The sequence below is a fragment of the Penicillium cataractarum genome (genome assembly GCF_028827025.1).
Source record: "Penicillium cataractarum strain IBT 29864 chromosome Unknown utg000004l, whole genome shotgun sequence".
Classification (NCBI taxonomy): domain Eukaryota; kingdom Fungi; phylum Ascomycota; class Eurotiomycetes; order Eurotiales; family Aspergillaceae; genus Penicillium; species Penicillium cataractarum.
In genome coordinates, this window is record NW_026622740.1 from 1520111 (window position 1) to 1533614 (window position 13504).

General features: G+C 52.2%; 5 protein-coding genes across 5 annotated transcripts; 3 read left to right on the forward strand and 2 right to left on the reverse strand.

Annotated features, from left to right (window-relative positions):
- Positions 1-857: 857 nt before the first annotated feature.
- On the reverse strand, positions 858-3157 carry N7496_005101 (succinate dehydrogenase [ubiquinone] flavoprotein subunit; the record flags this gene model as incomplete). The annotated part of the gene is made up of 6 exons (XM_056698030.1): positions 858-1081; positions 1148-2536; positions 2615-2778; positions 2843-2916; positions 2989-3043; positions 3116-3157. 6 exons carry the CDS (start codon positions 3155-3157, stop codon positions 862-864), a joined length of 1944 nt encoding a protein of 647 aa, XP_056556555.1. The 3' UTR covers positions 858-861.
- Positions 3158-3973: 816 nt separating this feature from the next.
- On the reverse strand, positions 3974-5564 carry rpt1 (proteasome regulatory particle base subunit RPT1; the record flags this gene model as incomplete). Its single annotated transcript, XM_056698031.1, has 4 exons — positions 5414-5564; positions 5217-5331; positions 4925-5154; positions 3974-4853 (listed from the first exon to the last, which is right to left on the reverse strand). Exons 1-4 carry the CDS (start codon positions 5506-5508, stop codon positions 3974-3976), a joined length of 1320 nt encoding a protein of 439 aa, XP_056556556.1. The 5' UTR covers positions 5509-5564.
- A 230-nt stretch (positions 5565-5794) lies between these two features.
- On the forward strand, positions 5795-7789 carry N7496_005103 (chaperonin-containing T-complex subunit CCT4; the record flags this gene model as incomplete). The annotated part of the gene is made up of 7 exons (XM_056698032.1): positions 5795-5891; positions 5945-5996; positions 6049-6071; positions 6129-6158; positions 6219-6248; positions 6304-6876; positions 6932-7789. Exons 1-7 carry the CDS (start codon positions 5844-5846, stop codon positions 7787-7789), a joined length of 1614 nt encoding a protein of 537 aa, XP_056556557.1. The 5' UTR covers positions 5795-5843.
- Positions 7790-8251: 462 nt separating this feature from the next.
- N7496_005104 (Zn(II)2Cys6 transcription factor domain-containing protein) lies at positions 8252-9618 on the forward strand (the record flags this gene model as incomplete). Its single annotated transcript, XM_056698033.1, has 4 exons — positions 8252-8317; positions 8434-9098; positions 9152-9190; positions 9252-9618. 4 exons carry the CDS (start codon positions 8252-8254, stop codon positions 9616-9618), a joined length of 1137 nt encoding a protein of 378 aa, XP_056556558.1.
- Positions 9619-10397: 779 nt separating this feature from the next.
- Positions 10398-13297, forward strand: dapB (dipeptidyl aminopeptidase dapB; the record flags this gene model as incomplete). The annotated part of the gene is made up of 3 exons (XM_056698034.1): positions 10398-12765; positions 12842-13111; positions 13170-13297. The coding sequence occupies 3 exons, from the start codon at positions 10398-10400 to the stop codon at positions 13295-13297; spliced, it is 2766 nt and encodes a 921-aa protein (XP_056556559.1).
- Positions 13298-13504: the final 207 nt, after the last annotated feature.

The window sequence follows — 13504 nt, forward strand, 5'->3', positions numbered from 1 at the left end:
GGACAGGGACAGTCTCAATGTAGTAATGTCACATCTCCAAAAATGGTCATCTCTTTGTTCATTCGAGTCCTGCCGGGGTTGTGGTGGCGGAGACTCCAAGAATAGAAGTTCGGGGATGAAGATTGGGTCAGGGCAGACGGTTCTTTGTGTGACGAGACCCTGTCAAGTCTACTGCTATTGGCTCGAGAGCAACAATATACTCTTTGGCTGGGTCCTCAAAACACGCTACCGGATTGAGAGACAAGAAATAGTACTCCGTATCGTGTTTGATGAAGTTTGAAAATTGTAAGAGATGTACTGGGCGGGCAGGGAGGCTGAGGCTCTTTGTTGCTCGCGGAGGCCAAAGCCTACACCCGAAGTGGAAGTCAGAGTAGGCAAATAGTGTTGAAGAGAAGATGAAGAGCAATGGAGGTATATTCCTTTTATGTAAGGTATAGTCTTGTCAGGTTGAGGACCGAATGGCAACTCACCTTACAGTATGGCCGAGGAATCCCTAGTTTTCCCTACAGTAAAGATCAAGACAAATCAAAGATTACTACAGTATGGAGGCACTGGACTGAGAACAAAAAGAAAATTTCAAGTGATATGAGACAAAACTGAGAGAAAAAAAACTCAGTACACCGACTCTTCGCCTGTAGGATAAAGGAAATCAAGAAATATGGCTATACAGGATGGTAAATAACACACAGTCAAATAAGAAACATGCTCTTTTCATGGACTCCTTCCTCGACGCCACGACGAGTCACCTCGCCTCATCACATTAGTCGCGCATGAGGTATAGGTATCCCTCGGTCGATCGTCTGAAACAAATCCGTGGTATTCTCGCCTCATCTTTAGAAAGACACCCGTTCAACGACAGGCTTAGTAGACACGCTTGAAGGGAGGAACGGGCTTGCACTCGTTCGCATCCAGGGTGTTGGCCTCAACGGCACGGTAGCCAAGCTCGACCTTGCCGTGAGCCTCCTTCTGCCAGGTGAGGGTGTGCTTCATCCAGTTCTCGTCGTCACGGTCGGGGAAGTCCTCACGGGCGTGAGCACCACGAGATTCCTTACGGTTGGAGGCAGCCAGAGCGGTTTGGGTACTATCAAAAATGAAAATGTTAGCAAGCTTTCCTTTGACTTTGTCAGTTCTTCAGGGTTGTACATACGCGCAAGTCAGCAGGTTGCGGAGCTCAAGGGTCTCAACAAGATCGGAGTTCCAGATCATGCTGCGGTCCTTGGTGCCAACCTGGCCATACCACTGGTCAATCTCGTTCACACGCTTGACACCATCGTCCAAGCTCTCCTGGGTACGGAAGACGGAGACATCAGTCTGCATGGCCTTCTGCATGGCGCTGCGGACCTCGTTGGTAGACTTGGGACCGTCGGCGGTACGGGCAAAGTCAAGGTCCTTGATGGACTGAGCACCAGCATCGGAAGCGAGCTCCTTGTGGGGCTTGCCGGGGGAGGCAATGTCGCGGACACGGTGGGACACGGCACGACCGAAGACAATCAGATCGAGCAGGGAGTTGGCACCCAGACGGTTAGCACCGTGGACGGACACACAGGCGGCCTCACCGCAAGCGTACAGACCGGGGACAACCTTGTCGTTGCCGTTCTCATCAACGTCGAGAACCTCACCAGTGTACTTGGTGGGGATACCACCCATGTTGTAGTGGACGGTGGGCAGGACGGGGATGGGCTGCTTGGTGACATCGACACCAGCGAAGATGGAAGCGGTCTCGGAGATACCGGGCAGACGCTCGTGGAGCAGCTCAGCGGGCAAGTGGCTCAGCTGGAGGTAGATGTGGTCCTTCTCGGGACCGACACCACGGCCCTCACGGATCTCAAGGGTCATGGAACGGGACACAACGTCACGAGAAGCCAGATCCTTAGCGGTAGGGGCGTAACGCTCCATGAAACGCTCACCCTCGGAGTTGAGCAGGTAACCACCCTCACCACGAGAACCCTCAGTGATCAGGCAACCGGCACCGTAGATACCGGTAGGGTGGAACTGGACGAACTCCAGATCCTGGTTGGGGAGACCGGCACGGGCAACCATGGCCATACCGTCACCAGTGCAAGTGTGGGCGGAGGTGCAGCTGAAGTAGGCACGTCCGTAGCCACCGGTGGCCAGGACGGTGTGGTGGGCCTTGAAACGGTGCAGAGTACCATCCTCCTGGTTGTAAGCAATGATACCACGGCACTCACCATCCTCCATCAGGAGATCGAGGGCGAAGTACTCGATGAAGTAGTTGGTGTTGTGGCGCAGAGACTGGCCGTAGAGAGTGTGCAGAAGAGCGTGACCGGTACGATCAGCGGCAGCGCAGCAACGGTAGGCCTGGCCACCCTTGCCGTACTCCTTGGACTGACCACCGAAAGCACGCTGGTAGATACGGCCATCCTCGGTACGAGAGAAGGGGCAACCGTAGCCCTCCAGCTCACGAACGGAGGCGGGAGCCTCACGGGTCATGTAGTGAATCGCATCCTGGTCACCCAGCCAATCCGAACCCTTCACGGTATCGTACATGTGCCATCTCCAGTCATCCTCGTGCATACTATTTCTCTGGTTAGTTGTATGCACTTTTATGAGGCAGAGCACGTGCCAAAGATCCAATTGAAGGGGGGCAACCTACTTTCCAAGAGCGGCATTGATACCACCCTGGGCGGCGACGGTGTGGGAACGAGTAGGGAAGAGCTTGGAGACACAAGCAGTGTTGAAGCCAGCCTCGGCCAGACCGAAGGCAGCACGCAGACCGGCACCACCGGCACCAACGACAACGGCATCGTACTCGTGGTCCTACTCCAGTTAAAATCCCATTCCAATCCAGTTATATTCAATGCAGGCGGTTTTCTGAGCTTACAATGACGGGATACTTGTCGGAAATCAAGCCTTCGGCGGCCTTTGCGCGCAGAGGGCCGGGGGTCCAGAGCCGAGCTACCGAGAGAAAGGTTGGTTAGTTGCGGGATTGAAAAAGCAATCAATCGGTTGGGCGACGTCAATGCGTACCAGCAGGTCGTGAAGAAGAGAACAGACGTCTCTGATCCCTCAAAATGCGGGAAACCTGAGACCAGAAAGATATTCGTCAGTGATCCATCGCGCCGGGCCGAAAATCGTTCACTCGTCGGCTACTCACCTTGTTGGCGGGAGCCAAGCTCCGCGAGCCCAGGAAGCTCATGATGACGGGTCAGAAGAAGAATAATTCGTCTAACCCAAGGAAAAGGAGAATAGCACCGGTCTTCGGTGGGAAGTAGGTTGGAGGGGGCAGGTGGAATTGGGGGAATAGTGCTCCTGCTAGGACGATTGCTCTGTGATCGGGTTGCGGTTGGCAGTTTGCGCTGACATAATCGTTTTCTCACTTGCCGACGGGGAGGACCGGGGCCGAGGGAACCAATCAGATCGTGCGCAATGGAAAGCAGCACCCCAAAGCCTCGGGCAGCCGGTCGCCCGTGATTGGCCCAATGCACGTGACTCGACATTCGTTTTGCCGGCCGTCGTAGTGGAGGATCGGGATGGAACGGCAGGGTGGGCGATATGCCGAGAGCACCAGCAGAGGACTGGAGGTGGAAATATGGGTGCCAAGCTCTTTTACTGTACTATGCGGATCATTTTACTCGGTCTATAAAGGTCCCTGAACCCCATTTCATCTTTTGTGAGGGTTGATACGACCCAAAAACCACATCCTAAATCACGTGTGGTCACATGATATGAAGACTGTTCTGTTCGTCATGTGGGAGCAATTCTATGGGGAAACTTGCTAGCCGCTTCCATCCAGTCAGGTGACGAGGTGATGGAAGCTAGCATCGATACGCTTCTCGCTGCAGCAATGCATATACTTACAATCCTAGGAGAAACCTAATGCTTCGTGCTCAACGAGCCTGTTGATTATAAATTCGTGCACATTGAGAGCTTAAGCTGCAAATGACAAAATAAGAGTGATCGTACAGCCCATCTGCCATGCCCATGCAAAGAAAACCAGTTCCCGTCTCTAGTTCTAGTTGTACTGCATGTACGTCGCCGTCGAGTTGAACTTGAGGTTGCCCTTGATGACCTTCTCCACCGATGCCAAAAAGTCCTTCTCCGTAGCCACCTTTCTCCGTGCCCGAATGGCAAACATACCAGCCTCGGTTGCGACACTGCGCAGCTCTGCACCGGTTGCGTTGGGGCAGAGGCGGGAGATCAGTTCCCATCGGATATCCCGCTCGACGGACATGCTCTTGGCGTGAATGCGCAGAATGTTGGCACGTCCCTCGACGTCGGGCAATGAGAACTCGATCTTACGATCGATACGACCGGGACGCATCAGCGCCGGGTCCAGAGTAGAAGGACGGTTAGTGGCGAACATCACCTTGATGTTACCACGAGCATCGAAACCGTCCAGCTGCGTAATCAGTTCCAGCATAGTACGCTGGACTTCGTTATCACCACCAGCACCGTCATCGAAACGAGCACCACCGACAGCATCAATTTCGTCGAAGAAGATAATGCAAGCCTTCTTCGTGCGAGCCATTTCGAACAACTCACGGACCATTCGAGCACCCTCTCCAACGTATTTCTGTACCAACTCGCTACCAATCACACGGATGAAAGTCGCGTCCGTCCGGTTGGCAACGGCACGGGCACAGAGAGTCTTACCGGTACCCGGAGGACCGTAGAGCAGAGCACCCTTGGGGGGATCAATACCGAGGTTCACGAATCGCTCTGGTGATAGCAATGGCATCTCGACGACTTCTCGTAGCTTTTCGATCTGCTCTTTGCATCCACCAACATCACCGTATGTAACATCTGGCTTATCCTCGACCGTCATCATCGTCACACTGGGGTCGATCTTAGGTGGGAGTGGTAGCATGATCTGGTACTTATTCCGGTCGACACTATACGGCGATATGTCAGGATGGGTATTCTAACAAAACCTCACTGGAAACGCTCGGGATTCAAGACTTACCCAACTCGCATGCCTTCCTCGATATCTGTCGGACTGACACGCTCTCCTAGGTTGACAACGAACTTGGCGATCTGTTTCACGTTGATGACATATTTGCTCTTGTCGGAGTCCTTCTCATCCTGAATAATCTTTGTGCAACGAGCAACCTGGAGAGGCTGCTCTTCGGCCATCCGTTGTCGGTCGGCGGCGACATCCCAAAGGTGTGGAGGTGCGAGACCGGTGTCGGATTCCTATGCGCGTGTGAGCTTCCGGGGAGTTCAAAGGGGGTCGAAACAGCTGGCTGCTTAATCACCTTCACGCCGATCTTCTCATTGACACTTGCTTGTTTGTCCTTGATGTCCTTCTCGAGCTTCTTGAGGGCGTTTGCGTAGGGGGCGGCACCGTAGGTTTTGAGTACTGCGATGTCACTGGGGAAGCCGTCAGCCACAACCTATCATCGCCAACCGGATTCGGCGTCCATCCGGATCGGACATGTTCTAGGAAACTGACCTCTCTGTGAGGGGTGTAATCTTCTTCTCCGGCTCTTCGTCATCCGCGAAGTTCTTCTGGTACTTCTCCCAGTTCGAGCCCGTGGCGCTAGGCATGATGCAGGTGTTGACAGCCCAGGGCTGAGGAGCTAGGGAAAGGACAAGGGCGAGGAACTCAAAGAAAAGAAGATGCCTAGATATAAACGGAGATTGGGCACTGCTGGATCTTCAAAAAATCGAAGAGCGACGGGCAGACAGGTAAAACGCGGATGGATGGGTTGGTGATGTAGCAGAGAGCTGTGGTGGCCGAAGCTCAACTCACTAATCAGTGCCAAGCTTCATCACCGCCCCAGAACCTCGCAGAATTTCCCTGTCTGTCCCTCCATCAACGCTACCCCGATCTCCCCTCTTAAATTAATCTACAGGTTCCATTTGGATTTTTGACAATCAAGATGGCGACCACAATGGCTCAGGGAGCCGTTGGTAACACTACCTTCAAGGTACAACTTGCAAAACCCTCATTTGTGTGGGCCAGTTGCTGAACAGCGCACAGGACAAGGAGAAGCCCATGGCGGTGCGGCAATCCAACATTCTCGCAGCTCGGGGTATGTCTATGAACTCTATATGCAACAGGAGCTTATGGCTAACAATTCTTAGCTGTCGCCGATGCCATCCGAACGGTATGCAGTTACACGATATTCGAAATCACGGAGATGAGGGGCTAACGGGGAAAATAGTCTTTGGGACCCAGGGGCATGGACAAGATGGTAAGTTGATCACGTTTCGTATCTACCACGATTGAATACAGTTTCTAACTAATTGCATAGATCCAAACTCCCAAGGGAAACACCATTATCGTATGCATCCTGCCTTTCTCCTGATACATCCGCTCCGACTAACCCCCCGCCGCAGACCAACGATGGAAACACTATGCTTCGGGATATGAGCGTTATGCATCCGGCTGCCCGCATGCTGGTCGACCTCAGTGCCGCACAGGATGTCGAGGCTGGTGATGGAACCACATCTGTTGTTGTCATCGCCGGTAGTCTGCTCGGTGCTGCTGAGAAGCTGCTCTCCAAGGGCATTCACCCCACCGTCATCTCCGAGTCCTTCCAGCGCGCAGCCGCCGCCGCCGTCGAGATCCTCCACAACATGTCCCGCCCTATCAACCTCACCGACCGTGCTACCCTCCTTCAAGCCGCCTCGACCTCCCTCTCCTCGAAGATTGTCTCCCAACACTCCAGTCTGCTGGGCCCCATGGCCGTCGACTCCGTGCTGAAGGTTGTGGACCCCAAGACTGCTGAGAATGTTGACCTGCGCAACATTCGAATTGTGAAGAAGGTTGGCGGTACCATTGAGGACAGTGAGATGATCGATGGCTTGGTGTTGAACCAGCCCGTTATCAAGAGCAGCGGTGGCCCCACAAGAATTGAGAAGGCTCGGATAGGTCTCATTCAGTTCCAGCTGAGCCCGCCCAAGCCAGACGTGCGTATTCATGTTTCGGACGATATACTGAGAAATTAGCTAACCCCCAATGTAGATGGAGAACCAGATCGTTGTGAACGACTACCGCCAGATGGACAAGATCCTCAAGGAGGAGCGTCAGTACCTGTTGAACATGGTCAAGAAGATTCAAAAGACCAAGTGTAATGTGCTGCTGATCCAGAAGTCCATCCTCCGTGACGCCGTGAACGACCTGTCCCTGCACTTCCTCTCCCGTCTGAAGATTCTAGCCATCAAGGATATCGAGCGTGATGAGGTCGAGTTCCTGTGCAAGACTCTTGGCTGCAAGCCCGTTGCCAACGTCGACTCTTTCACCGAGGACAAGCTCGGTACTGCCGACCTCGTTGAGGAGGTCCAGGCCTCCGGTGCCCGCTATGTCAAGGTGACCGGCATCAAGCAGCAGCCCAGCGCTGTTAACAACCAGACTGTCTCCATTGTTGCCCGCGGTGCCAACAGCCTCATTTTGGACGAGGCTGAGCGCTCGCTCCACGATGCTCTCTGCGTTATTCGCTGCCTGGTTAAGAAGCGTGCTCTGATTGCCGGTGGTGGTGCTCCGGAAGTTGAGGTTGCTCACACGCTCGCAATGCGCGCTCGCGAGCTGACTGGCACCGAGGCCATCTGCTGGAAGGCTTTCGCCGATGCTATGGAGGTTATTCCCACTACCCTTGCGGAGAACGCCGGTCTCAACTCTATCAAGGTTGTGACCGACTTGCGTCACCGTCACGCCCAGGGCCAGCACAACGCTGGTGTTAGCATCCGCAGCGGCGGTGTCAAGGACGACATCACCGAGGAGAACATCCTGCAGCCTCTGCTGGTTAGCACTAGCGCTATTGAACTGGCTGCTGAGACGGTGAAGATGATCATGAGAATTGACGACATTGCTCTGTCGCGGTAAATGGGTCAAGGGCCGCTGCTCTGAGCTGTATGATGAAACGCGATCCTTTCGCGACGAGTAATTATTATCAAAAAAATGGATCCAATTTTGCATAGACCATATACTGTACTTGGTTTTCACATATATGAGCTTTCCCTGTCCAGTCTATACTTTCAATTGAGAGTTGCGAGATGGCTGTCTCTATAACCTATCTCACGATTGTCGATATCTGCTATGGACAATGATAATCTCTAAGCTTTAGCAAGCTTTCCTAAAGTAGATTCCATAATTCTATACACAGAAGGCTAGTTAGCTTGTCGTATTAACATCCAGCTCATCCATGGATGCCTGGCTGAGTCAGCTTCAGGGGCCGTCGGATCCGACCAAAAAGCTGATTTGAATCTCGTGGAAGGCTGTGTCGATAGCTGACACATATTCTCCACCTCTGCATAATGGGGGCATCTCATCAGGTCATCTATCAAAATGCCCCGTCGTTGTCACACTAAATCCAGAAAAGGATGCGTTCAATGCAAAGAACGACACGTCAAGGTCAGCAAAACTAATGGCCGCCACAGTTCACAGTTGTGGCTCAGACCCTCGGCCCAGTAGCCGAACCAATCTACTGTAGAAGTATGACCACGACGATAGCTAACAGAGTCGGATAGTGTGATGAACAACGACCAACTTGCAGTCTCTGTGTGAAGCGGGAGCTAACATGCACCTATGTAACTCCTCTGCCCAGGCGAAAGCCTGCTGTAGATATCCCGGAAGAAGGGAAAGCGCAATCTACATCCGGCACATCGAGTCCTCCTACGGTCTCGCGTCTCCCGAGACTCGAGGAGATGAGGCTCTTTCACCATGCGTTTACGGTGACCAGTCTCAGTTTTGTCAAAGATGACATTGACCGGGAATTCTGGCAGTCGGTGCTTCCCCGGATTGCGACCAGTCATGACTACGTTATGGATGGAACTTTAGCGGTTGCTGCGCTTCATTTGGCTTCTTTGGAGCCTGGTCGCTCGTCTCATTGGCTTGAGACTGCTCTGACTTACCAGAATTCAGCGATAGCCGGGTTGAGTCGACATTTGGCGACTATCAAGCAGAATTATGAGGCGTTGTTTAGCTGCTCCATATTCAATCTGATTTTCGTGACTGCATATCCCGGCATCTATGGTGATGGGAATCCAGTTGAGCCGTTGGAAGAGATTTTGACCATGCGATCGTTCTTAAGCGGGACTGCATTTCTATTCTTGCAAATATATCACGGCGAAGAGAGGACATCCATCGATCCTTGGGTGCGGCGTGATAAGAAATCACCGGTATCTAAAGACAGGTATTCAACCCCATATTCTCTTTTCTCTTTCATGGCCTGTAATCTAACCATAGATATGATAGTGAGGATCCGAAAATGGTTGAGCTACACAAGTGAGTGTTCAGCAGCTATAGTCTTATGTGCTACGAAGACTGACATTGTTGATCGGGGCAGGAAAACCTTGGAGAAACTCCATTCATTACGCATTACTATCGACAAGCTTCAAAATCCCCATCAAGAGATCTACCGAAGTACTCATGATTTACTGCTCAAGGCCACTGAAGGCTGGCCGACCGAGGATAGCATATCGTGGCCTATTGAGATTGGCGATCCTTTCCTGGACTTGGTCAAACAAGGCGACTGGATGGCTCGTATCATGCTCTTGTTTCACGGGTTGGGCATGCATTTAATGTCAAGAAAATGGTTTGCAAGGGGCTCGGGAAGGAGGCTGGTCCTCGGTATTTTGCAACCGCTTGAGGGGAAAGTTCCACCTGAATGGCAGGACATAACCCAATGGATCAGAGAAGCAGTGGATATCTGATGATAAAACATGTATTTTTACGAAGTATATATGTGATTTAAGAAGGTTCCAAGCTTGCTGGTAGCAGGTATGGCCAGCACTTTGAGTCTGGTAACACTCAATAGCCTGATGTATATATTTGGTGAGGTTTGCCTTACACAGTAGGATACCCAGAAAACCAGACCCGAGACCCTGACAACGATAGAGACTCGGGATTCTTTTAATCGTCACATTTGTCAGGAGGGAATCCACTTTGCGATTAAATGGATCTCTCTTCGAGGTGCGTGCTTACCTCCAAACTGTAGCTTTGGGTGCGGAGTAGTGATGTAGGCTTCGTCAAAAAAGCATTCCTCAAGCGTAGCACTAGTTCCTACTTGCTGTTTTGAGAGAATTTTGGGCCGCTTGGCTTGAAGCAACTTCCTATGGATGAAAGAAAAGTGCCACTGCTAGGCCGGAAATGGGTTTGAATAGAGATAACTTCCCGTTTGGGGACTCAATAGCTGCTTTGTTTGACGCAAAGTTGTTGCCTCCGCCCGCTGAGGGATGCGATACAGGAGAGGGAAGGAAATGTAGTTCAGCATTTCCCTCAATCGTTCTGTTATACTTGGCCTGAATTCAATCATTTTAGTATAATCTCACAAATTTGTGTTGTATGCGCTATTGTCGATAGCTTGTTGACAGTATTGGTCCCATTGGCCCATTTACTGTATTCCTCGGCTCCACAGTTCCGCCGATAAGATCGTCCCCCGATCGGTACCTCAGCCAGCTTGCCCGTGAGACATTCGAAATAACTCACGATCATGGGGAAGCTCGACGATGAAGGGGTCCCCGAGGCTGTTCCGCTAACTCGACAGCGGTCGGCCTCCGTGGCATCGAACACATCCTCCGATTCGGGCCTCTCGGTCGCATCCGCAGCCTTCCTCGATGCTCACAAGGGCGAGTTCTCGGCCGGGGTAGATGGAGAGGGGGCAGGACAACGATACCGAGACTTAGAAGATGGGACAGAACCTGGGCTGGACGAGCCATTCCTCCCATCCAGGAAGACCAAGTCTTCGTCCGGCCGTCGCTGGTGGCTGTTCGGTCTGCTTATATGCGTGGTCATGGCCAGTGGCTGGATCGTTGCATTCGTCTTCTTCCTCGTACAGGGGCGGTCCAATGCAGCGGCGATTTCCTCCCCCTCCACGGTCGAAGTGCATGAGCCGGACTCTGCAACCGGCAGTACCAGCTATGGAAAGCCGGTGACACTCGAACAGGTGCTGACGGGCCATTGGTTGCCGCAGTCTCATGCGATTGCGTGGACCGCTGGCTCTAATGGCGAAGATGGGCTGTTGATCGAGCAAGGCGAGCACGGAGACGGATACCTGCGTATTGAAGATATTCGCAGTCGCAAGGCCGGATCGGGTGGCTCTGCTGCTAAAGTCTTGATGCAAAAGTCGCATTTCTGGGTTGGCACCCAGTTCGTCATGGCGTCCAAGATCTGGGTGAGCCCCAATCACGAGAAAGTTTTGGTGCTTTCTGATTATGCGTCGAACTGGCGGCATTCGTATTATGGCAATTATTGGATCTTTGATGTCGCAACCCAGACAGCCGAGGCGTTGGACCCGGATAATCATACCGGTCGCATTCAGTTGGCTTGGTGGTCGCCCGAGTCTGATGCTGTCGTATTTGTTTGGGAGAACAATGTTTACCTGCGCCAATTGTCTTCGTCCAAGGCCATTCCCGTCACCACGGATGGTGGCAAGGAGGTATTCAATGGCGTTCCGGACTGGGTGTACGAAGAGGAGGTTCTCTCTGGCAACGGGGCCACTTGGTGGTCGTTGGATGGCAAGTACCTTGCGATGCTGCGGACCAACGAAACCGACGTCCCCGAGTATCCTGTTCAGTACTTCCTCCACCGACCTTCTGGTACGGAAGCCCCGGCTGGGCTGGAGAACTACCCCGAGGTGCGGCAGATCAAGTATCCCAAGGCCGGCACCCCCAATCCCATTGTCAATCTTCGTTTTTATGACGTGGAGAAGCATGAACTTTTCTCCATCGAGATGCCGGAAGACTTTGAGGATGACGATCGAATCATTATTGAAGTCGTCTGGGCTCCCGAGGGCAAGGTTCTGATCCGCGAGACAAACCGTGAAAGCGACATCGTCAAGATATTCTTGGTTGATGCTAAATCTCGAACCGCCAAGCTCGTTCGCTCGACCGACATTGCTGCTTTGGATGGTGGCTGGGTCGAACCCTCTCAGTCGACGTGGATCATTCCGGCCGATCCCAACAATGGCCGACCGGAGGCCGGCTATATTGATACCGTGATACATGAAGGTTACGATCATCTTGCGTACTTCTCTCCACTGGATAGCGCCGAGCCTGTGATGCTCACTTCAGGAAAGTGGGAAGTCGTCCAGGCGCCCACCTCAGTTGACTTGAAAAAGAATTTGGTCTACTTCGTCGCTACCAAGGAGGGTCCAACACAACGCCATGTGTATCAGGTCAAACTTGATGGCTCTGATCTTCGCGCATTGACTGACACTTCGAAGCCGGGCTACTACGGCGTGTCGTTCTCGGACGGTGCAGGATACGCGCTCCTGAGTTACAAAGGACCCGCAGTTCCCTGGCAAGCTGTGGTCAGTACCCAAGACAGCACGATGAAGAAGGAGATTATCATCGAGGAGAATAAACAACTCGCCCAGAAAGTTGAAGACTTTGCGCTTCCTGCAGAGGTATATAGTACGGTGACTATTGATGGGTTCGAACTTCAGGTGGTTGAACGGCGACCTCCGCACTTCAACCCGAAGAAGAAGTACCCAGTACTCTTCCATTTATATGGCGGACCTGGTTCCCAAACGGTCGACCGCAAGTTCGCAGTAGACTTCCAATCCTACGTTGCCTCCAGCTTGGGGTATATCGTTGTCACGGTGGATGGTCGTGGAACCGGCTTTATCGGTCGCGAGGCTCGGTGCATCGTTCGCGACAACCTGGGTTACTATGAAGCGCGTGATCAAATCGAAACAGCCAAGATATGGGCCGACAAACCCTATGTCGACGAAAGCCGGTTGGCTATTTGGGGCTGGAGCTTTGGTGGTTTCATGACCCTGAAGGTCCTTGAACAGGATGCGGGACAGACGTTCCAGTATGGTATGGCCGTCGCACCGGTGACAGACTGGAGATTCTACGGTAAGTTCCTTTTGACGCAGTTCCTCGCTTGCAGATCACCAACGGTGGATTGACTAACCATCTCAATGTCTAACAGACTCCATTTACACCGAGCGTTATATGCATCGACCCCAGAATAACCCCGCTGGCTACGACAATTCAACAATCAGCGACGTCGCAGCAATGGGCGAAAATACTCGATTCCTCATCATGCATGGTGTGGCCGACGACAACGTCCACTACCAGAATACTCTCACATTGCTCGACAAACTGAACTTGCAAAACATTGACAACTGGGACATGGTGATGTACCCAGATTCAGATCACAGCATCTACTTCCACAATGCACACACCATCGTCTATGAACGTAAGTTTGAACCGAATGTGTTTTATGCAAAAGACAATAGACTAACATTCCACTTCAGGCTTGTCGAGCTGGCTCATCAATGCGTTCAATGGTGAGTGGCACCGCATTGCCAACCCCAAGCCTATTGAGTCGTCCTGGAAGCTGGCCAAGCGCTTTGTAGCCAGTAGACTATCCTTTACATCATGATTCTTGTTTATTCTTTCCCCCTCTTTCCCCCTCTTTCCCCCTAGTGTTGGGAGGCGTCATTCCGGGTCAGCATATATTTTATACAGTCAATTATTCTACATATACAATGGAAACTTGGGTTCTCAAAATATGAGTATGTTCAATTATGACTAGAGACGCTCGTATGCGAATGATTATGTTATGCAAACGCAGAACGCAAATCAAACT